We start from the raw sequence: 25,692 nt of genomic DNA, 5'->3' as shown, positions 1-25,692 counted from the left end.
ATAGCTGGTATTCATTTACTGAGCCCTTAAGTTACTAAGTCTGAATTTAATGCCTGCTGCAAAAGAACTTTTTCTATACAAGTTTTTCTATAAAAGTTCTCACAGAAAAAAGAACTGCTTTACCACAATTTCATATATTTGGGCAATAGTTTTGTTCATTATTGGTGATATGTTGGAATACCTGTAAAATCCACACGTTTTATATCCATGTTTTGCAGTGTAGCCTGAAGAAATGTCTAAATTGGATATGAATGTACTAGTAGCAAGTTAACTACATCTGCACACACACCTTCTGGTAAATTAAGTCAGCTAATTGGAATAAAACAGAACTAACATGGCTTCTTTGCTTCTAGGCTTGAAGCCAACATCCCTTAATAGCAGCATGCTGCACTTTATAGACACACCAATAGTCTCGGATCTAGCTTAAATAGCAGCACTGTGTTGCATTTCTCAATTATATTCATAGATATTCTCCCTTCTGCTCTAACTACTTTTTTAAAAAAAGTTTGGGGCAGTGATGAAACTCGTTCTTTCACTGGACTGCATCCTTCTGCTCTTAAATAGAATATTTAGATTTCTAGGCTGTCACTCTGGCATCTTTCATGAACATTAATTTGTATTTAGAAGCAGTTAGGCAGAAAAAAAACAAGTCTTCTACCACTCATTTTGATGAATGAAAACCACCAGTTTGATATCTCCCTGAGATTTTGGGGGAGTTAATGAAGTCTTCTTTGTGTCAGAAAGGTAAATTCTCAGTTTGCTCATTTCCTCAGTATCATTAATTAGCTAACAGTTTTCATCTATGACAGAAAAATTTGAAGGAATAGAGGTTCTTTTCTATCCAAAATGGTTTCTAATTATAACCCTGAACCTTTCCTCATTCCATTTTAAAAAGGGACTGCTGACAAAAATGTCAAATCTGTTTTGCAAAAAAAATCTCTGATGTTGGATTCATTAAATTAAATGAAAAGGAAAAAGATTAAGCTCTTACTGTTTCTCTAGATATAGAGAAATTTGACACACATGGCCTCCTTAAAAGAAACTTAAAACATTCCTGATATTTAAGGCCAGCTACATTTGTTTGACAATAAGGATATTCAGGCCATTTTGAGTATCCAAGAGTTTAGACTATTTCCTGAGAAATATTAGTATTAAGTACCTTGTTCTGAAGTGTCAGTATTTCAAGTCTGTATTTCAAGTATTTTAAATGTTTACATGATTGTTTTAAAACCATATTCTTGTGAAACACCTGTAAAATTCACTAAATAATTGGTAAATTTGCACTGAAAGTTTTTTTGTCATCGGTGCTATGCTAATTCAAATAATATTGAGGAAGAGAAAGTTCCTCTAAAAACAATGGAAATTTCTTACTAGAGAAAGTGATCCCTATGCTGTGCAAAATTTGAACTATATTGGGGTTCCCCCTACCCAGAGCAAGATCTGACAAGGCTTGAGTCCTCTTCAGTTTCCATTATGTATATAGGTCCACATCTGTCAATATGCGATGTAATTTAATAAATTGTATCATCATCTTCATTTTTAGCCACTGGACTATGAGACAAGACGACTTTATACCTTGAAAGTAGAAGCTGAGAATACCCATGTGGATCCCCGCTTCTATTATCTTGGGCCTTTCAAAGATACAACTATTGTGAAAATCTCTGTAGAAGATGTAGATGAACCTCCTGTCTTCAGCAGATCTTCTTACCTTTTTGAAGTGCATGAAGATATTGAGTTGGGGACAATAATAGGGACAGTAATGGCACGGGATCCTGATTCAGCCTCAAGTCCAATAAGGTAATACTCCAGTCTCTGTAAACACATCATTTGCTAAAGAAATTAAGAGAAATAGTAATACAACATGAATTTTCACGTACACATTGCACACAGGAAGAAGATGCTAATGTTTTTTTTTTTCTGTTATTTATTAGTGTCCCAGAGATAGACAGAAATGAGAATGATGCTATCCATAAGCTTCCGAACACCTCAGGGAACAGCCATTCACTTGCACACAAGAGACACAGGAAATATTTTTTAGTATTTCAAATTTCAGAAAACTTATAAAATTACACACTGATTTCAAGTAAGCTTTTCAGGACTACTTCTTGCTTCACACTGTAAGAAAGTGTCAAATCAATCTATGACCCAGGAAAGGGACAGAGCTTTCTAATGCTTCCTCTGGTCAGTCCTGGAAAGTACGCAGTGCAGATCTCACCTGCTCTGGTTGGTGCCTCCTGCTTTGCAGGCTTGCCAGAGTGATTGCTGTACAGAATAAAATTATCTTTGTGTGTGCTCAAATACACCAAGAAATTAGACATTGAAAGATTAATATCTTTAAAAATCTTTTTTATGTATACTACTAGATGCGACATGCTACATCACATCTAGCTGAATGTAGGAAACTATATTTTGGTGTGGGGTTTTTTGTTTGTTTTTCTATAATACATAAGCTTTAAGAAACAAGTAAGACAATGCTGTCCAATTTGGATGTGTGTTGTCTGAAATATCAAACAAAATACAAAAATTACATTCTGGCAAAAGAACCTTATTTACTGACTTTGAAGTCAATTGCCACTTACTTCTTAATGAGGCCCAGGTGGTAAAACTGGATTGGGAAATGAAACTGAATCTAATTCTCTCCTATGGTGATTTGTGTGTATGGAAAAGACAGGAGATAACACCAAGCCTCTAAAATTTAAGAACATATAAATAGCTTAACATTGAATCTTTATCCGACCTAATTGCATGAGACAACTGACAATTTTAGTAGTTATATTTTCTTAATCATGACTGGAAAATGAACAAACTTGGAGATTTTGCTCATTTTGTTTCTGACACAACTTGATGAATTGAACAACTGTGGCAGGTATTTCCCTCATCACTATTATTTACACAGAGTAGCAACCTAAAGATTATTTTATATATTTTTTCTCTCCTGTTGATGTTTCTTTCAATCTCCAATAGAACATAATTTAACAGAGGCAGGTGGAGCAAGTCAATAGTAATAAGGGCAAAGACATTTCCAAAAAATTGAAAGGGACCCTTGAATCTAGATTTAGTTTGCTTGAAGAAAAATATTGAAGATATATGTGATAATGCTCTTCATAGTACAGTCATTTCTTTTAGCTTTCATTTAATGCTATCTAGTTGAAGATAAGAACTTTAAAACAATTTGAATAGCATAGATCGAATTCTCTTTAGTATTTGCTCTGTTCCTTAACTTCCAAATTAACCTTGTGTCTTCATTCAAACAATAATTACCTAGGATAAGTTTTTACAAGCTTGTACTTCTAGAATATCAATATTAAATACAAAGTACTGTGTGTTTACCCTAGAAGTGAACAGCCAACATTTAAACTAAAGTATTTTGAAAGTTGTTATATTTTGAAATTAGGGCAGTTCGTATAATACTTTAATACTGCTATTAAGAAAAAATATTACAGCTTCAGGTTGTAGAATTGATTCTGATTTGTTTTTTTTTTTTTTTCTGTTTAGCTGTTTATTTTAAAATATTAGTTTCTATTTACTAAAATTCTATTTAAGTTTGGCTTCCTATAAATTGAGTGCCAATAGCTTCCTGTTGCACTAATTTTTATTTCTATTCAATGAATATGGAGATATTTTCTGGAAATAATAATTTTGGTAGCATTTGGAGGCCATTAGAAGTAATATGATGGGGAAAAGTATATGCTTATCTCATGGCTATTATCAAATGGTATAGAATTTTTTAATGAAACAATGTGGAATAGATCTCATTAGCTAGAGAAGTAATTATTGCTTATTGAAAAACAGTTAGCTAGAGTGCTGTCAATGTAAGTTCTTTTCCTTATTAAAACTCCTTCCATGGATGAAGTAAAATAAAATGCTTATCATATAAGCCAAATAGTCTTAAATATGATTTCTCTGAAAAATACCAGATTTTTGTTTAATTCTAACTAAAAGTTATTATAGTCAGCTAGTAGTAAAAAAAATTAATTTGAGCAAGCCTTTCCTGCACTTTCAGAAGTCTTTTTTGGCTGGTCTAATTTCCTTTTGTTTTGTTTTTGTATTCATTTTGGTGTTGGCTTGTTTGTTGGGGGTTTTTTGCTTGTTTGTTTTACATATTTATGTTATTGTGTGCAGTGGAGTGAGCAAACAAAACCCATCAAAATGTTATTGACATTATTTTCATATTACAGCATTTTTTCATTTGGCTCAATTTAGTTAAGTACTGTAAGTAAAAAGAGATACACTTGATGAACTGTTTGGATCACTCATAAAAGTTCATAGAAACACAAACAATAGTTTCTATTGTACTGTACAAGTGTACTAGCAGTTGTTTTTTTTTTAATTTGGCCCAGTTCTCCCAGGTAGTTAGGTAAATGTTCTGTACTTTGCAAAATCCTACATTTAATTCCACATCAAAAGTTCAATCTTAACTTTGAAGGCAGTGTTAAATACTAGAAAAAATGGAGGAAAGAGCAATTTTCTGATTCTAGTTTGACATTCTGCCATGTTGTGTTAGTAGTTTTGCCTACAAAAGTATAGCAACTATAGCAACATAGAAGGTCCTTTATCAGTATATTCATGACAGTGAAAGTTCTGCACATGAACTTATTTTTATAGACCTTTTTTAACTTGATGTCTAGTAAATTAATATATCCAAAAGTGTAGAAGTTGAGCTTATAACAACACTTTTAAAAAGCTCATAAATTAGCTGTCAGTGTCAGTCTGAAGGAACATCAAAGACAATTTTCCTTTCAGGATTAAAACAATTCTTTAATTATTATATTGACACTCTGACTTACTTTTTATGATTCTCATATATGTCTATAAAAGCTCAGATGATAAAATTTTATACTATTGTATCATATTTATGAAATTCTTGAAATTTTTATTCCTCATTCTGTGGAACTAACCTTGAGAATTTTTCTAAGTTTTTATAGAAACTAAATATATATCTTCTCAAAACTAACCTTTGTAATGTAACACATAGAACCTAAAAGCTATATTGACTTGTTGTGAAACATATACTTTCTTCCATTTTCTATCATTTTGACAATACTTTTTCTTTCTTTATCATATTTAGGTTTTCTCTGGATCGTCACACTGACCTTGATAGGATATTTAATATTCATTCTGGAAACGGGTCCATCTATACTTCTAAGCCACTTGACCGTGAGATATCACAATGGCACAATCTTAGCGTTATAGCAGCGGAGATCAGTAAGCTAATTTGATCTCTATTTACTTTCAGGTTTCCTTAGCCCATATAGTTACATCTGTGACCTCATGAGAAAAAAGCTCCCTTCCTTCCCCACCCACCCCTTTCTATTAGATATTCTGGGAAAGTAAATTGGGGGTAGCTAACAGCAGCTGTCTCCTCATTGCTTTTTTCCTCACCTACTTCCACCACTGGCCTTTAATATCCAAGTTACTTCTGAAGTGTGACCCAATTAAATAATAACACCGGAGTAATTCTGTTTTCTTCCTTTTCTTTGAGGACAACGACATGATATTTCTGTTAAAGTAGCAGAGTTCAGGATGGTAATCTATGTTTTTGTCTCCCTCGTCTTTTTCATTTCCTTAGAAATAATTTCATTATCTCTTCCTATGGTATCTACACCTACAGCTCTTGGAATCGATATATCTTACAAGTTAGGTTCAATTTGATGCCTGAGCTGTAGCATTTCCTGGACTATTTAAATCAGCTCTCTGTAGATATTTTCATGTTAAAAATACAAAGAAGAAAGCAGAGATCCTCCTAAACCTGCTACATTATTGAGATTAACTCTAATCACCTGACAAAAAATGTTCTAAGGAACAAAGGTCTGATCTTTGAAATCAGCTAATGAGGATCACTTGCTTTCAAAGCACTGGTTTTTTAGGGTTAATTCTACACCAGTCAAAAAAAAGAAAAAAAATTGCTGATCAGCAGTGAAGCATGGCTGGCAAGAACTACACTGCAGAGGACTAAATGGAACATCGCGTCCAGCCAATTAACCACTCAGCCTGCCTGTCCCCATTTCTGTAGTCCAGAGCAACAGGCTGGTTGTATTGAGCACACCTGGTAGCTGTACTTTTTTTTTTTTCAACTCTTTTTTTTTTTTTCTTGCGATGCATGGTCCTGAGCTTACAATCCTTCACAGTGCTGTCCAATGTTGTAAGAATACTTTTCAGAAGTATTTATATAATGAAAAACTTAGTATCCTTGTATGTTTATATCATAGTGCTAAACTTATTTCCTTGTCAGGATACTTTGAGGAAATTTACGTTCTGGACCTAGTTGGAGTAGCTAGTGCTTTTCAGAGGTACATTAGTTTTGGAGAAAGAAGTAAAGAGGGACATTAGATTTAGGTCTTTAAATCTTTAAAAATATTACCTGTGAAGCATGACACAATGGGACAGCAGTGTTAAGACTAGAACTCATTTGTAAAGTTGGTACAAAAATGCAAAAGGCTATGAAAAACAGTGCCCTAAACCTGCCATTTTAAACAATTCAGGATGTCACAAAGATCCACATCACACTCTTTAGCAAAGGTGTTATTAATAACAAGCGAACTTAATGCCAGCTACTCCTAAATGCTTATTGTTTTATTTGAAGCAGCCTAAAAGGGAAAAAAAAAAAAACCACAGTAATTTTGAATCATCTCTACTGTTACTTTTCCTATTCCAATAAGGTTGCAAAATCATATAGTATTTAGCTACCAGCCAGCAGAATTCCAAGAAATGGCTGCACTTTTTTACTCCCAGGCATTATTTCAGATTCTTGGTATGGCAACTAGATCAGCAAATGGGAACAGAAACACTTGTATTCCTGAATTAACCTATACTAATGAGAGGGCACTCTAAGTAATACTAGGCTTTTGACATTTGGCAAGGGTGAGGTTACTACTCTTGTTTCATAATCTAAGGTCTGAAAATCTACATTCATATTTTTTAAGGCAATTTAAACATAAAAAATCTGATTCTAATAAATTCCTTACCAGATTATTGGGGGATACTTTCATTGGCTTTGTTGGAATTTCTCCTTATTTATTAAGGCACAAGAGAGAAAAGTGAGGCCTGAAAAATTTTCAAAATATGTATGCACAAAGTCAACAGTGTCTTTTCTGTGTAAAATAAAACAGATCACAAATCACTTTAAAATTAAAAATCAAAACCTTACAGCAGACTTATAGTCTTGAGCCCACCAAATAATCAAATTTGTCATGACAGTAATGGGCATACTTTTCATATACTATATTTGCATAGATTATTAACAGTTGCAGCCCCTATTTTCATGTGAAAGCTTAATTACTCACTAGATACCAATAGTTTAATTTATTTTTTACTCTAAGCAAAACATCTCCTAATTTTTCAGGGGGCCTGATTCTTACCTGGTATCAGTTTGTACACTAAAGTTTGACCAGTTTTATGCCTAATCTTGCATGTCTATTTCTCATGAAATTTGGAAGAAAACAGAAAACGTTTAGTAGGAAAACAAACTCCTTCTTCTTCTTTCTTCTCCTGTCAGACAACCCCAAAGATACTACTCGTGTACCTGTCTATGTAAGAATTTTGGATGTTAATGACAATGCCCCACAGTTTGCTGTATTCTACGATACTTTTGTCTGTGAAAATGCAAGAGCTGGACAGGTATGCCTTTGAGAAACACTTTCCACTATCCAGTTTTGCTATGGCACTCAACTGTAGACAATTCTTGCCTGTTGCTTGGAAGAAATAATGTCCAAAATAGCTTTTGAAATGTTAAAAATGAAAACAAAGTATCTCTGTAGGTGAGGCTTAGAGTGAAATATCAATATGTTACAACAGCATCAGTGTGTGAATTACCACTTTTCTTTACCTAACCCTGTACTACTGTTAAATCCTGACTAGATATGTCCAAGAGACATGGTCATTAGTTTTGCCATTATCTTCATAAAGTAAAATGTTATATGTAGCTACTAAAAAGTTTGATATACATTTTCAATAACTCTCAAATAGCAAAATTCAAATGTATTTCAATCCATGCTGATGGCGATTACAAACATCTACATCTATCACACCTTTTTTTTTTGTGATTGATTAGGCTTATCTTTTATTATCACACCAAAAACTTTTGAAAAGAAAATACAAAACTTACATTTTTTGAATGGGTTACATAATATTTTGTTTTGCTTCTTAAAGGCCACAGAATATGTACTTCAATTTAAGTGAAATATCTAGTTCCTAATATGCAGCTGTATATTAGAACTGTTAAAAAACTGTTATCCTATTACAGTACAGCATGTCCCAGAGCACAGTCAGCCAATAGTAAATCCTTTAAAATAGTAGCAGGAGTACCTCAGTACAATCACTTTAACACGTTTGAATAGAATGTGGGAGAAGTGCCAGTTTGTCTTAACTGTTTCAGTCCTACAGGTATGACATTCAGGTTGTATTAGAAATATCAAAGTTAGGTTGCCAAACTTCTTTCTGAAGTAACATCAGTTGGAAATTAGAACAGAGGATTAAAGGCCCAAATTTATAATGCATAAGATATATACTGGTACTGAGCAAGGGCATTTGTCTGCTATGAGAGTTATAAGATAATTCAAGCTGTTGGATAAATAGAAATCACTGGCTAAACATCTAGAATTTCTGATAGTTGTAGTGTCTTCTATAAATGCTAAAATAATATTTTAATCACATCCAGTATGAGGTATGGATTAAGAATTGGAAAAGTAGAACACTGAATTTTCCTCTTCCAGTTTCACAGAAAATGTCTTGGGTAAAAAAAAAATTGAAACGCATTAATCCACAAATCTTACTCTGTTTGAAGTTTAGAATCTGTTCTGTCCAAGTTGCTAACTACAGAGGATACAGGAAATGCCTACTAGAACAGTTATATTTTCATGTAAACATATTTTGAGGAGCTCTACTTTTCTGAGCTCTCTAGAATATTGAGGTCGATGTAATTTAAAAATAAATCTAAAAGTTATTTCTCCCTTACCCTGGTTTTCCGTTTACATTCAGAAAAGGCTGTAAGTTTAAAAGTTGGAAAAAAACACTAATAATTTATGACTAATAAATGAGAAGCTAGATAAGTGCATGTATCCATAAATGTTTATTTACATTGTTATAGAGCTCAGTAGTGTCTCACCTAAAAGAAAAAATTGCCAAGTTTACTAAAAGGGGTATAATTATAACCATTTAAAAAAAACCCCTGAGTTTCAAATGATTGTTTAAAGAAAACAATTCACAGGAAGAGAAAAAAAATGCAGTGTAGGGTAACATCAACAATTTTTTTGAATGTAATTATATTCTTCTTGCTTACTGGTAGATCATATATAAGACATTATGTGGAATTCAGTCTGTCTTGAGGGATTAAATCTAGTCAATCCATACTGAACATGGTTCTCTAAGTTTGGTTCCTCCCACATTTATGCTATTTTTCTTTCCTTGCTATTTTTCTTTCCTTTCAGGTTTTTATAATTACATTTGATCCATGATCAAGTTTAAATCTTTCATTAGGTCACTGAAACTATTATGATACTTCATCAGTCACAAATTCTCTGGTATTCATTTAAATATTTCCTATCTCCCACTGACAAACATTTTGATGAATGTGAGAGTTTTCCAGTTTATTTTCTCTTAAAACTTCCATTTACTTAATTTATATAGAAGTATATATTAAATAAACATATACACATATATATACTTACATCTGTAGATATGTGTGTGCGCGCGCGTGTGTATACATCCACACACACACATATATACAGCAAGAGAGAGAGAGGAAGAGTACTTTTCATGAAATGTGATTTTGGGGGTCTGAGTGACTCAAAGGGCCTGTGATTGTGTTCCTGCTTACTATTACTGTTGATGTCAAATTGTACCATGACACTCCAAACAACAGGAAAACCGTGTTCCAAAAAGCTCAAGCTACAAAGAAGCAGCACCTGTGGCAGAATTCCATTTTGATGGCTGTTGTTCTTTTGACCCCCCAAATATGAGGACAATCTTGGTGTGATGGCATAAAGGGGACACAGGCATTCATGTGGGCTATACAAGGCTGACTCAGTAGCAGTTGAGGGAAAGAAAGGATTGAAATGCTCAGACTGCTGCAGTCCTGTACTCAAAGAAGTTCAGCTGTCCTCCACTCCCAGGTGGGAAGAGCCAGGAGCTGGGCGTCTGGGCAGATGGATTCCCACTGGTTTTGTCAGCTCCCAGCTGCCGCACCTCTGGCAGCTCAGCAGCCAGCCTCTGAAGATCCTCCAATATAAAAGACAGGAATCAGTGTAGAAAGTAGAAGTCAGTCCTACTTTAGAGAGATTTTACATGGAAGCTTGGTGTATTTTTTCTACATATTCACTTTGCCTATAGTAATGATAAGAAGAGGGGCCCTTCTTCTCCCTTTGTAAATGACCTGCCAAAAGAAAAGAAAGCATGAGCTGAGCTTGGACGGCAGCCAGGTACCCACTGGTACAGTCCCTCCCTCCTCAACAGGACAGGGGGAGAAAATAAGTCGAAAAAGAAAATAGGTTGAGATGAAGCCAGGGACATCACTTACCAATTACCATCACTGGCAAAACAGATTCAACTTGGGGAAAGTTAATTTAATTTATTGCCAGTTAAAAACAGCGTAAGATGGTGAGAAACAAAGACAAAAGAACTAAATCACCTTCCCTTCATCCCCCCTTCTTCCGAGACTCACCTTCACCCCCCCAACTCCTCGACCTCTTCCACTCTCATTGGCGCAGGGGGACGGGGAACTGGGGGCTGCGGTCAGCCCATAGCAGCTCCTCCCTGCCGCTCCTTCCTCCTCACACTTTCCCCTGCCCCAGCCCGGGGCCTGCCCAGGGGCTGCAGGGAAACACCTGCCCCAGCGGGGTCCCTCCCGGGGCCGCAGGGGAATCTCTGCCGGGGCGCCTGGAGCCCCTCCTCCCCTCCTCCCGCTCCCCCCTCGGGGCTCGCAGGGCTGTTTCTCACCCTGCTGCCCTCAGCCCCGGCTGCCGGGCAGCGTTTCGCCCTTCCTCACCCAGGCTTTCCCCGAGGCGCCCGCCCGTGGCTGAGGGGCTCAGCTGGGCCCTGCGCTGGGGCCGCTGGAGCCGGCTGGAACCGGCTGTGTCCGGCGCGGGGCAGCCCCGGCCGCTCCTCACAGGGGCCGCCCCTGCAGCCCCTACTGCTGCTGCTGCTGCTGCCAGCGCCTGGGCACCTGCACCTGAGACAAGTATATTGTGATGTTTAAATGGGAAACTGTTTAGTTTAGTTTTATTTTATTTCCCTTTGGTCATTCACCATGTTCTTCAACTCTGGTCATTGTAATATATATACACGTGTCTGGGTGGTTATATACATAAAATTTTAAAAATATTGAGTAACAAACATATACCAAATCACATAGGCCTTGCATTAACAGACCTATACCGTCATGGGTGCCCAGTGGCGTTCAGTTCCTTTCAAAGATCATGTCCTTTCTCTGAAGGACTACTTGCCTGAGCCAGAGGTAGGAAGTAGGTAAACATAGAATCATAGAATCGTTAAGGTTGGAAAAGACCCTTAAGGTCATCGAGTCCAACCGTTAACCTATCACTGCCAAGTCTACCGCTAAACCATGTCCTCGAGCACCACGTCTACCCTTCTTTTAAATACCTCCAGGGATGGAGACTCAACCACTTCCCTGGGCAGCCTGTTCCAATGCTTGACTACCCTTTCGGTGAAGAAGTTTTTCCTAATATCCAACCTAAACTTCCCCTGGTGCAGCTTGGGGCCGTTTCCTCTCGTCCTATCACTTGTTACTTGGGAGAAGAGACCGACCCCCACCTCGCTACAACCTCCTTTCAGGTAGTTGTAGAGAGCAATAAGGTCTCCCCTCAGCCTCCTTTTCTCCAGACTAAACAACCCCAGAGCCCTCAGTCTCTCCTCATAAGACTTGTGCTCTAGACCCTTCACCAGCTTCATTGCCCTTCTTTGGACACGCTCCAGCACCTCAATGTCCTTCTTGTAGTGAGGGGCCCAAACAGCATGGTTCCCTGCACCTTTCAAAGCCTCAAAAGTAATGAGAAAAGTTGTGTTTTCATTTGTTTGGGTCTCCAAGCATGCTTGCTACAATTTTGCTGTTATTAGCCTTCATTTTACCAAATCTATACATGCCCACTCCCTTTTCACATGTCCCAATGTTAAATAAATCAGTCTAGCTCATCATGGATTCTCTTTCAATGACATTTTAAAATATAAAGTGTTTGTTCTTTTTTCTTTTCCCTATATCTTAATGCAATATAGATGGTATAAACACACTAGGTTTCTTGAACCAGTTCTTTTTATGTTGCTCCTCTTCTTATCAACTCTTTTGACCCATATAAAAATCTTTATCAGGGATTTTTTTCCCACAATAACCTTGCTTAAATATGGCTTTTGGTATCTTTATATTTCCAGCAATTTCCTTATTATATTCACCAGCTGTCTTTCTAATCATTATTCCCTGTATTGAAAAAATAGCTAAAATATGTATCTATTGAAAACCCAAATTCCTTGCTGTTTTATTTTCTAGGAATTCAATTTTCCCTCCTTTTTCTTTAGAGTTTTTAATGGAACTTTCTTATATTCTTTGATCCTGAAGTGTTATTTTAGCTTTGTTTTTTTACATCTCCCTGATTTCTTCTGTCATACTAAAATTTGTGGTCAATTTACTTGAATATTTTTTCTTTTCCTTTTCTGTCTCTTTATTCTTACTTTTGTTCCTTCAGTATATTTCCATAGAGCTTATATCTTCCGGTGTTTTTAGTAGTATCAGAATTTTCTTCTTGCTTTACTTTTTTTCAAGAACTCTCAAAGTTTTACTTTTTTTTCAGCTGGTAAAAGAAATTTTTTGTAATGCAAATCAATATAGGATTTCTAAATAGCTGTGTTTTTTTTTTCTTAATAGCAAATTATATTTTTTGTTCTTTGCACAGAATTTAAAATAAAATACATAGCGTGTATTAGAAAAAAGAAACCATTTCCTTAAACAGTGGGTAGAAATCATGCTCAAAGAGGACCTACCAAGCATAAAGGTGAATTTTGTTGGAATAAGCAGCCTACACAGCAAATTTGTTTCTACTCTTTTATTGTTTTTTAGTGGCTAACAACCCTCTTTGTCTACTTCTGGGCCCGTACTTTCCTGGCTGTTTTCAGACCAAGTAACATCCTTGGCTTCCCTGCAGTTGTTAGTGTTTTGTGGCATTGCTAGCAAGAAGCGACATACTGTGGGTCTAATGGGCATATCCCATGGTTGATTGGTCTAAGGGGAAAACAGCACTGTATAAAACTATGTGTAAAATAGGATATATCACATTAATATCATCAGGAAATAGTATGCAAAACATGCAATATAATGCTTTCAACTTCTGTTTATTTGTGGGGTTTTTTTAATGGAGACCAAAAGCACTCCCCTTGCCCTGTCCCATGGGAGTCAAACAGAACAAAGAAGGACTAACAATAACTTATGTATTTGAACACATTGCCTGGAGCAATGGAATACTAAGTAGGCTAGCCTCTTGTCAAAACTCCAACATTAAATAAGTTTGTGCAAGTATCATATACATACTGGTATACATTATGTCATGTAAGAACCCCCTTAGATTATTAATACTGGTTTGTGTCAGTACAGTTACCAATATAGATGCTTTAGATATAAAGGCTATGGAGAATAATTTTATGAGAATTCCAGGGAAACGAAAGACTTCCCAGATTTCCATTTGTGGATCAGTATTGATAACTTTTAACCTTCTTCAGACAAATAGATATTTCCTGGTAGTCTGTCACTTTCTTTCTAGAAGTATGTTTTTTTAAGTCAGTTTCTCCTGGAAAGGAAGGGTGTTAGTAGAAGTTAATCACATTTATTTCCTCCTTCAAAGGATCCCTGATAACCAAACAGGATTTTCTAATGAGACCTAAGTACTTCTTTCCTGGATAGTTACTGCTGCTTGTTTGATTACATTTTTTAAAACCATTGTACAAAACGGTATAGACAAATTTAAGAAAGTGAGGACTAAAACCTTTAATGATTCAGTATTGTTCAGTTTTACTAAGAAATAAAAAAAATTGTACATTAACAGTAGCAGATTATCTGCAATACCCATTGTCTATATTTACAATGTAACACTGGGTGGTAGATTACTCTCTGCCATTTCAATTCCTCTCAATTGTAGGTTTATATTTGAAAGCCACTGACAAAAAGGAAAGGTTGCTAATGTACATATTGATTACAAATAAAGAGGTGTACCCAGTAAGAAATGTTTCTTTTTTCTTCAGGTGGATTTGCATATATTTAAGAGACTCTAAGCAGTTACCCTGCCATCAGTTATGGCCCAGAGGTTGAGTCGAGCAAGCAATGGCTAAAAACTAGTATACTGAAGGCTTTATTGGTCCTTGAAGCTTCAAGAATGAGTCCAGGTTTGGTAAAACACAGACAGTATTGCAAGTGGCTGCCTAGGAACTGCACAAAAGGGAAAGCTCGTGCAAAACAGTTCCCATGGTTAGTTATAATCTTAATTACTCCTATCAGTTCTGTGCCCACAAACAACTGGATAATAACTGGATAAAAACTGTAGAGTTATTGGATTTACGTGTCAGACTGTGGTACAGTCTGCTTAAAGTGGTTAGATTTGTGAAAATAATTAAAAATTTGAGCGAACAAAGACCCACTTTCATGAGATTCATAAGGTGCCCCAGGATGGCTGAGACTGGAATGCTAGAGGAACAAGATATGGAGCAGCAAGCACAATACACTGAAAGTCCAGAAGATAATGTAGTGTATCAGTTTTAGGAAACACTTTCTGTCACATGTTGCAATTGGTTGCACTAGGGAACAAAAGGAAGAGTCAGACACAAAGAACTGTCTGATACAAATACTATGGGATGGAAAGGTCTGACTCCACCCCAAGTCTTGATTAGACAAGTCTTAGAGAAGAGGCAGAACCCTTAGAGTCCAAATGGGTAGTCTGGAAAAATCGTGAAAACAAAATTCCCTGTGCCACACTGGGATCCTTAGTGTCTCCTCACCTTCATTTTGATCACAACTGGTGAAATAGAGCAGAGTGGAGGAAACAAGTACAATAGAGCTATTTTGACCAAAAAAAAAAAAAAAAAAAAAAAAAGGGAATGCAGCTGAGAGGGATTCCAGACCTCAATGTACTCTCAAACAGAAGTTGTGATAACTGTTTTTGCTCAAGTCAACAATCAGCAGGTCAAATACGTCCTATTTAGGACACTCAAACCTGTGATACTGCTATAATTGTCTGCAAGAGAGATGGAGTAGGTAAGCAAAGAAATCACAAAAACAACCTATATCATTGACTGTGACCTACAGCTATACTTTTATTGCTTCCCAGCAATGCAGGAGGAATCTGCTTTCCCCCTTCCTCATTTGTATTTTGTGTTCATGTGTTGTCTGAAGCTTGCTTTACATCCGGACCTTGAAAGAGCCCAAAAGTTCATGCAGTGCTTCAAAAAGTTAACAGGAAGATGCTGCTCCCTCCAAAGACCAAAGGCCAACTCTAAATAAACTTCATCCACACTGAGCTTTCAGTCTGGTGAATAGCATGTGATGACATACAGGAGGAACTGGAGTGCACCAGCGATACAGCAAAGGGAACTTTCCAGGCTCACACAGGAGGTGATGAGTACTTGCTCTATCAGAATGTGTACACGGTCTCATTTGAAAAGGAGCTAGTAATGCACTTCCTGTGTGAACTTCCAGTAATATCCCTATTTGCAAAAAAATTTAGAAATATTTAAAAAGTTTAGGTTCTAATTGAGAATAGCAAAACAAATCATGCTTTTGTTTGTGATGTATTTTACAATTTAATTTAGAGATGCTGTAAATGTGACAATGTAAACATTGTTTCACTAAGACCATCCTTAAAACTTTGCCTTTTAAAGAAACATATCAGCAAGTAACTTGAAACTGCATAATATTTAGTCAGTCAAATGTTTGCTGGCATTTTTAAATTATCCTTACATTTTAATATTTAAATGATGCTTGCAATAAAAAAAACACACAAGTTTTTTTTTATCCCTAATGTAAGCAAATTAGCTGAATTTGCTTGCAAAATGTATCATAAAGTTAAACATGATCAGTATTTGAACAGAGAAATTCCCAGAGACCTTCAATTGCTACAACACCCACCTCGCTACAGCCTCCATTCTACAACTACCTGAAAGGAGGTTGTAAAGAGATGGCTGTTGGTCTCTTTTTCCAAGTAACAAGTGATAAGACAAGAGAAAATGGCCTCAGGTTGCACCAGGGGAGGTTTAGATTCGATATTAGGAAAAATGTCTTCACCGAAAGGGTAGTCAGGCATTGGAACAGGCTGCCCAGGGAAGTGGTTGAGTCCCCATCCTTGGAGGTATTTAAAAGATGGGTAGATGTGGTGCTTAGGGACCTGGTTTAGTGGTGGACTTGGCAGTGACAGATTAACGGTTGGACTTGATGACCTTAAAGGTCTTTTCCAACCTAAATGATTCTATGATTCTATGATTCTAACAAATGATGAATGGGGGAATTAATAGGAGATATTTTCTTACTGTTTGTTGTTATGTTAAGGGACACTGGTTTTCAGTGCCATAGTAGGTGAACGATCCCTGTAAACCAGAAAAGATTTTAGGCTATAAAAAATTCTACATGCTCCTTTTAAACTACAGGTATGGACACTCAGAAGTGGAAGAGTTGGTTTTCATCAGCTTAACACCAACAACTGACTGCTTTCATGATCTCCACTTGTGATGTAAAATGGACTAGTGTTCTCTTGACTTAATTTTGCAAAAATCTCTAAAGATGTATTTACTAACTAATCACTAAATAATTAAAAGGTTCATTCTTTAAAAACAAATAATATTCTATGCTTGTATTTTCTGTTTTGTTCACCCAGTAAATTATTGGAGATTTATGTGGGAAAACAAATTTAGAGAAAGACAAAACTCCAGTTGAGAAAGCAAGCAAGCTGCTGTATTAAAAGAATTCCAATACTGTCTCATGAAGAAATTTGTTGCTGTATGCTGGATGGACAAGAGAAAAGTCAGGGGTTAATCACGCATTTTTTAAGGCAAACAGTAGTACATGGCAATTGTTGATGTTAAAGATGATCAGTCCTGACAAAAGCTGTGATATGAAGAGAAATGGCTGTATTTGGAAGAACTGGAAGAGGAAAAACAAACGGGGTTTAACAAGTATGCCACAGGGAAGGAATAGTGTCAAAAATTAAATGTAATTCCATGCTTGAAAAAACATTGCAGTTTAAAATGATGGATCAGAAATGAAGAATAAAAACGACCTAGGCTAAAGATTAACCTATTTTTGGAAGTTAAACTTAAGAACATAACTGAACATTCATGCATGCATGCATGCACAAAAATTCAGCCATAGGTACAGTTTTTATTACTACAGTATGAAAAAAACATTCTGAAATAAAGAAATAAAGATGTCAAAAACTGGATTTTGTTTGGGAAATGACATTTTGCCACCCTTAAGTATAGAAACTTCAGTGAAAAAAAGCTACACATTCATTTACCTGACAGATAAACAAATGTTGATAAAGGGCTTGCCATTACTTCCCCCCAAAACACCCAAACTTTTTTGTAGACATTGCAGGAAGCACTCAATCCAAGCATTGAATTGACCTGATGCAGCTTACTCTGAGAATTTTGACACCGGATTCTCATCCCACTCTGAGATGGTGCATCTGTAGAGTATGCTACAATGTTTTGCAAGACTTGAAGTACATATATGTATAATATAACTGGCATTTTTCATCTCAGGGATCTAATTAGTGTATTTTGCTATACTAATAACTAGAAAAATCTTGGCTTAGAAACAAATGTTTTTATTTTGAAATTTAAGTTGAAACTTTAACTTCCCTATCAGAAACATGTATTTGATAAAATACCATTTTTATCACAAAAATATAAAATATCCTCTGAATTCCTGTCTTAGGTATTGATTTGAATTTAAAATGATGGATCAAAAACGAAGAATATAAATGACCTAGGCCAAGGATAAAGCTATTTTTGGCAAATGTAGTCCTCTTTGTAGTTACAAAAATATATAAATATGTATTGAAAAAAAAAATAGAGGAGGACTAAGGCAGAAGCTGACCATTTTACATGTGTACATGTACTACATGAAACATGTATGGATGCTCTTGTTGGAGAAACTTATATGACACGCTTGTTTAACTTTTGTTCAGTTAATATGTTCTACAGATTAAGTATTAAGTCAATACATGTATAGTTTGAATATGAAGTTGTCTTAACACTTCTAGTCTACTTAAAGTAATCAGACAGCTGTATTAAAAACCTAGGTGCATTTGTTTTTTTTGTTGTTTGTTTGCTTGCTTTTTTTCCTGCAGCTTATTCAAACCATAAGTGCAGTAGACAAAGACGACCCTCTTGGTGGACAAAAATTTTTCTTCAGTTTAGCTGCTGTTAACCCTAACTTCACTGTTCAGGATAACGAAGGTAAAATTCATGCCTGTTCCAGGGAAGGAGTTTTATCTTTGCCGCCTGGCATACATTCCTGAAGTATATTTGCTTTTGATGTCTATCAATACGGAGAGAAGTCGTTGAAGTGGCTGCTAGCAAGAATAATAATTTTACCTGAATGTTTGTGGTTTAGGACTTCTGCATTTTCATCTGTGTAAGGGAGGCAAAAATTATCATGGCAAAAATGGGATAAAAAAATTAAAAAGAAAATCAGTAAAAGTGTTGGTTTGGGGTGAGTAGCCAGATTAAATGCTTGACTGAAGGAGGAAAAAAAAGGTTTAAAAAATGGCTTCAGCTGACAAGTTCAGATTTTTCACTTTAGCATTCTGTCATATAGTTCTGACTCCCCTGGTCTTCTGCTTTGCTTCTTTCTGACCACTAATGAAAATAATGGCTCTGAGCGCATAACCACTTTGGCTTTTCTTTTGATCCTTTGTTAATCTTTCTTTATCAGCGAAAATTTTCAGAAGATTCTCTTGGAGAAGGGGGACTATACAACCATTTTGGCCTTCATCATCTGTATGACTAACTGAGAGGGCTCTAGAGTACAGAACAAATAAATGCGGGGGAACATGGTACCAGCCTTCAAATGTGTTAAAATCATAACGGCAATCGGAATAATCCTCTTTTCCTGATGAAGATTTCAGGAAGTAATACACTGCAAACAACATGAAGAATTTTAGGTTAGATAAAGGAAAAAATTCTAACAGCAGGGAAAATGAAGAACTGAAATCAAATTGTTTGGGTACCTTATAAAATCGCTAGCAACAGAGGTATTTAAAGATCTGTCAGACAGTTTTTGATGATGAGTGAAAACAAATAGCATACAAATACCCAAAACCAATGAAGAGATGCAATAAAGGAAACCTTTGTGTTTCACATCATAGAGGCTATGAAAAAAATACATCTTTTAATATTTTAAGTAAAGATTATATCCTGGTGACTAGGTCCTGAATGTATAGAGGTATAGACCTTGTTATTTCTTTTCTGTCTGTAATTATTTTCTTTCTGTTTGCACATCTTCAGCCTGAAGTTGGCTGGCAAGATAGCTAACCACCTACCTCAAGAGATCCACAAGTATGATGAAAATTAATTTTCCCTCCTAATGGAGACTAAATCTGTATTTTCTCTCTTTTGGACTAAAAACTTAGCAGCTCTAGTGTTGGCTCCCACTCTAGTGTAGTGGCCCTAATAACAGAAGAAATAGTCTCTCCCTGTTATTCATGCCTTCCTTTCCTTCCCTTCCCTCTGGCCACTCAGTGAACAGCTTTTGATGCTGAAATATACTGTACAGAGCTAAGATTTGTCTGCTACAAATACAGTTTAGTAAATTCACGTCTCAAAACTGTGCAGGAATACCTACTGTCTTTCACATTTTCTGAGTTCCTAAGACAATTTTTCACCAGAAAATTTACTCCATGTGCTAAGGTACATAATTCATGGTTCTACAGTATGTTGAAAGTGTTTTGGTGTGGAAAATCTCATGCTGAGTTTACAGATAGCATTCCCATGGGTGTTGTCACAGAAGATCCATAGAAATAATCTTTCAAAACAGAGCGCTTGTTGAACAGCGTGAAGTGGAAGGTTATTTTTCTCAATTGGCCACTTTGTTTCAGGGCTTTAGCCCTGGACTGGAACTGTGTCATGCACTGCATGCATTAATCTATAAAACATTTTAAGCTTTGAGAAATCCTCTTTTCAAATAGCACTTGAAGGTGCTGCAGAGGCACAGAGGCATAGGCCAGATGTACAATAAAAAAATTTAAATAACTTTCTGATCAAATGGAAATGTCATTAGGGAAAGAGAGATATCACTATGATATCAGGAACAGTTTCAAAATGCTACCGGTGTTCTAAAATATGATGGTTTTCATGTACTATAAATGATACACTTTTTATATTGATATACTATACAACAGTATATTTTAATCAATCTAGATAACACTGCCAGAATTTTGACAAGAAGGAATGGCTTTAGTCGACATGAAATAAGTACTTACCTTCTACCAGTGGTGATATCAGACAATGACTACCCGATCCAGAGCAGCACTGGCACACTGACCATTCGAGTGTGTGCCTGCGACAGCCGGGGGAACATGCAGTCCTGCAATGCTGAGGCCTTGCTCCTCCCTGCTGGCCTCAGCACAGGGGCACTGGTTGCCATTCTCCTCTGCATCATTATCCTGCTAGGTAAGAAAAATAAATGCATCTTTTCCCCCATCAACAAGTGCTTCAGGCCTGACTCATTTTACAAAACTATGCAGATTGGTAAAATTAATGGTCATGGATTTTGCAAGAAAAATTTAACTGCAACTTAAAACAAAAAGAAAAAAAAAGGCAAAATCGGTTTGTCTGGGAATTGGACATTATAAGTAAGAAGTCCCAAAATATTAAAACTATCAAAACTATCAGTGTGGAACCAGACGCTTGTTTTTGTTCTTTTGTTAAGTTGTCCAAAAAAGAAGACTGGAGAGGAAGAATAGCATAGTCAAAAATCACTTTCATGTCTCTCATTTTAAATTTTTTGAGGGAATGTATATTTTTTATTTAAATAACTATCTAAAGACAATATGCAGTATATATTTCACACAGAATATGCCAGTAAATAGTGTTTTTACTATATTAAAGCACTGTCTATCCAGAGGTTTCTGTGCTGTAATAAAAAAATGTAAATTTTGTAAAACCTCCATTTTGAAGTTTTCAGAATATCATTTAATGACCTATAATTCACCTCAAAATGAGTTTTTAATAGTATACTTTGAGCTTTAAAAAGGGAAAAGGTCTTCAGAATAGACCTGGCTATTTTAAAAATCATTGAAGATACAGAAGGAGCATGTAGACAAGCTCACAGTTCTGTAAAGCAGAGCACACAATGTGTGTGCAAAATAGCACATTTTGATATAGACCTTACTGAGCTACCATAATACAGATAGAGATGTTTATCCATTTATCAGACAGAAATGAATAGCTGAAGTGTAGCTGAAATAAAGCTCTTGTACCTGGTGGATTTGCTACTAATAAATTGTTAAATAGAGATCTGTACCCATTCTGTGTTTCTCTCTTTAAGTTATAGTGGTGCTGTTTGCTGCTCTGAAGAGGCAACGAAAGAAGGAGCCTTTGATCCTCTCTAAAGAGGACATCAGAGACAACATTGTGAGTTATAACGATGAAGGCGGTGGAGAGGAAGACACCCAGGCCTTTGATATTGGCACACTGAGGAATCCTGCAGCTATCGAAGATAAGAAGCTTCGACGAGACATTATCCCCGAAACGTTATTTGTACCACGGAGGACTCCTTCAGCACCAGATAACACAGATGTCCGAGATTTCATTAACCAAAGGCTAAAAGAACATGATACTGATCCTTCTGCACCACCGTATGACTCGCTTGCAACCTATGCCTATGAAGGAAATGATTCAATAGCTGAATCCTTGAGCTCCTTGGAGTCGGGTACTACCGAAGGAGACCAAAACTATGATTACCTCCGAGAATGGGGCCCTCGGTTTAATAAGCTAGCTGAAATGTATGGTGGAGGAGAAAGTGACAAAGACACTTCTTAACCTACAGTAGGCTACATTTTTGTTTCCTTTGAGCGGAAGTAATTTTACAGACACCTTCTGCACTCAACAGTATTTAACATTCAGGAAGATTTTCCTGCCACTCAGCACAATGGTTTCGTTTTAAACTTTGTTTTAAATTTGTCCATTAATGTCATTCATTCTTTCTAGTAGGATGCCACTTGGAATATATACAGCATTTTATTTAATCACCTTCCAAGAGCCAAAGCTATGGAAATTCAGTGTTGTCCATTTTAGTAAGTAAAATAAACAATATCTTATCTTCAGAAATTTGAACAGGGTGATAATCCCTTAAGCAACCTCATGTACAAGCCGCTTCTGTTAGATACATGTCCTATCCTTGCAAGTGCAGCTTTTAAGATGGCAAAGAAGAAAAAATCCGATATGTCCTGTTCTGTACATTAAAATTGAAACAAAATGTACACGTGGTGTTAATAAGTGTAATATGCAGCTGGTTTAAAAAAAAGTTTGTGCAACTTCATTTCATCAAATTCTATCTGCCAATGTTTTATATTTATATTTTTGTATTTATTTTTAAGAAATAAACCAGTTTTTACAACTATGTTGATGCTTGCCTGCCTGTTCTGGCCATCAATTCCAGGCTTGAAGAGAACATGAAATTTCTCTGATGACAGCACAGCCAACTGCTAGTACTTCTGTGCTGCAGTATTCTATATACATTTAACACATTCTGAAGTGTTTGTGTTCACAGGGAGAGGAACAAGTTATAGACTTATTTGCTTGCTCAAAAGTGCTACTTCCTACAGTTGTCATGTTTAAGAGAAATTTTATTTTATTTTTGAGCTGAACTAATGATATTTGATTCTAGAAAGATGAACTACTGTTTTGTCTCCACTTGAATTACTTTATTCTAAAAACATGCTAGTGCAACTAATCCAGCCAAACACATAAAATTAATTTCAAAAACTGAATTTATTTGTTCCATAGTTCTCCGTTCTGAATCATAATTGCATCATTAGGGGTGATCTGTAACTGCAATGGATGAAGTGTAAAAAGATGTCTTAATCATCATTTTTAAGCACCATCCTTTCTGAAGACGAGTCATTTGATGACAAACCACTGTGTGTTGTATTACAACCATTTGAGGGTAACCTAATCTCCTTTAAAGCTGTCAGACTGAAGGCTGACAAAGTGTCAGTAAAACTAGCACACCCCCACCCAATTTACTGAGTTTTCAGATAGCTTGGAAAAGTCTAGTAAAAAACCTGAGCAACTAGCCAACTGTAACAGAAATCATACTTTAGCTATCACAAAACAAAGTAGGTATCCCAAGACATTTTAAGGTGTCTCTTTTTTCTTTCAATCTTTAGATTGCACTAGTCTACTTAGTAAACAAACACTATGATTTTGAAACATTGCTGAGATGAAATAATTTCAGAGCAAAAGCAAGATGTCGTAGGGTCTGTATTTACTTATTTATTGTAGAAGAAACACATCTGAGGGATAATCCCTCCTCTGTCTCTCTTAAGTTCTTACTGGCATAAAATCGACATTGAAAATATATTAGTCCTTCGAAAAGTGCAATGCTGCATTCTTATTTGATCAGATATTTCTTCTCCTTAGTAGAGTGATTAAACCCAATGAAGCTGAAAGCTGAATACAGTGCCATTATGCAAGCTATTTAGGTGCAATGGAGACCAAATTTTTATTGACTTGAAAACAAGTTAAACTATTTGATCTATCACGAAACTGCGAAGATTATGGATTTTTTCTTCATTTCACTCAATAATACTTTCATTAACTAAGGAATTTTTATATTTCTTAACAGAAAATAATTCTGAGAATATCAAGAAACATCTTAGATAATCAGCATTACAAAGCTTTGTAGAAGTCTTACAGGCCGTACAAACAGTTGATCTTCTTTACGATTATCTAGTGAAAGGGACCTTATTTTTAATTCCTTCTTAATCTCCATTTGTCCTTCAACAGTATGTAATAGGGTGAAACAAACAAACAAAATTCATCCATTAAATACATAAATAGCCAAAAGGCACTCTTCCAATATTGTTTTCTGTCTGCAGCAGCACTGAGATCAGTGACACCCTACATATTTAACTGAGCAAGTATTAGGGCAGAAAATAAAATAGGCTGTAATACAGCTGGTTTTTAGCTCTTTGTTAAAAAAAAAAAAGATTTTAGTTAAACAGGTCCAGCCAACACTTTTACGTATAACTCAGTAAGAATCTCTGTTTTGTTTCCAGAAAGAAAAAACAAACACACACAGCTCCCTCACTCCTTAAACATATAAGCAAATGTCAAATAAGACACTATTATTTTGATTTGCATTACAGTACTTATTTCTGAGTAGTAATTATGTGGAAATATTTATCACTACATTTAAGGAAGTAATTTTGTAATTGTTCAGTAGAATCTGAACCTAATGTTTAAAATTGAATCCTGTATGCTTTATTAAATAAAATAGTAGTATACATTGTGGAAGTATATAATAATAAATAAACATACTGCTAAAGCTTTTATATAAATAGTATAAATGAAAATTTGTTTTACCACTTGCCATATCCTTGGAGTTTTATTTCCCAGTACATTTTAGGAAAAGGAAAAAAAAAGTCCATTTCAACACTGTAGATGTTGCTGTGTAAATAGCTTTTCACTGTACAAATATATACCATTTTACTGTACAAATACTTCAGCCTAGTGAAAGTGGGCATAGGAACATGCAGTCACCTCTGCAGGCAAATCATAAAAAAGCATTCAGGAAGTCATAATTCATTGTCGTATCTAATTTATTCTAGGAACTGGATCAGGTAAGCAACTGAGTCTAGTCCTTAATATAACACACAGTCACAGAATAGTCCACAATGTTCTCCATGCTCTTACATGCCGCAGATGAGTCATAACAGCTTAGTCAAATGTAAGGCCATATAGTAAAACATAAAAGCCATGAGTATCACGTCATGGACAGGCAGAAGAAAGGAATCAAGGGCGCTATCCCAATGACTTTCTTACACCCTTACAATAGTGAGGAATTGGAAAATGAAACTCCCAGACAATTAAAAGTGGAGAAAATGTAAAATAGGACACCTGCTTCCCAAGTAGTACCTGCTAAGCCTAGCCATATGAAATTGTGTGAAAATTAACAAAATGTGACAACATGTAGTAAACAAGACCCAGGTCTTGCTTAGTCTGAATGAATTTTCTATGACAAAAATGCCACAGGACTACGCGAAACAAAGAGAAAATACATTAATATGGCATTTCAGGTGGAACCTACAAATGACTTACAAGACAGACCTTATGAATGTTTAAAAATTCAGCTGCCAGCGCTGTATATGCAGATGTTTTTCACTCATTCACTGTTACGAGGTGTCACGTTTCCATCATTTCTCCTTCAACTGCATGTAATACTATTCCCAGGCCAAACTATTTATCAATTTCATTACTGTCTGTCAAGACTCTACCCTTCATTCCTCTCACTCATTGTCCAGTGTGACTCTATTGCCCTTGAATCAGATGTTCCTATAATGCTTTTTTAAATTCTTCTTATGCTATCACACAAAGTTAGAAGAAAAAGCACCAAAGTTGCTATGTTATTCTCTTTCAAACCTCTTCTTATAATTTGCTCCTACTGAAGTAACTATTAAAATACCTGTTAAGGGCTACAGAGCTGCT

At 35.8% G+C, this 25,692-nt stretch overlaps 1 protein-coding gene across 5 annotated transcripts in view; it reads left to right on the top strand.

Moving 5' to 3' along the window:
* The window catches only part of CDH10 (cadherin 10), a 120,705-nt gene extending 96,422 nt beyond the window's left edge, over positions 1-24,283 (top strand). For all 5 annotated transcript variants that reach the window (XM_087761298.1, XM_087761285.1, XM_009468037.2 and 2 more), the window contains 6 exons: positions 1,544-1,797; positions 5,069-5,205; positions 7,496-7,617; positions 18,330-18,438; positions 20,401-20,652; positions 21,530-24,283. In XM_087761298.1, the coding sequence (XP_087617424.1) occupies positions 1,544-1,797; positions 5,069-5,205; positions 7,496-7,617; positions 18,330-18,438; positions 20,401-20,652; positions 21,530-22,023 (1,368 nt within the window). In that variant the 3' untranslated portion in view covers positions 22,024-24,283. The remainder of the gene's footprint in view (positions 1-1,543; positions 1,798-5,068; positions 5,206-7,495; positions 7,618-18,329; positions 18,439-20,400; positions 20,653-21,529) is intronic.
* Positions 24,284-25,692: the final 1,409 nt, after the last annotated feature.

The sequence above is a fragment of the Nipponia nippon genome, unplaced genomic scaffold (assembly GCF_047370975.1).
Source record: "Nipponia nippon isolate SJK-2023a ecotype South Korea unplaced genomic scaffold, ASM4737097v1 scaffold_1, whole genome shotgun sequence".
In the NCBI taxonomy this organism is placed as follows: Eukaryota; Metazoa; Chordata; class Aves; order Pelecaniformes; family Threskiornithidae; genus Nipponia; species Nipponia nippon.
This window is presented reverse-complemented; position numbering and strand designations above follow the sequence as displayed.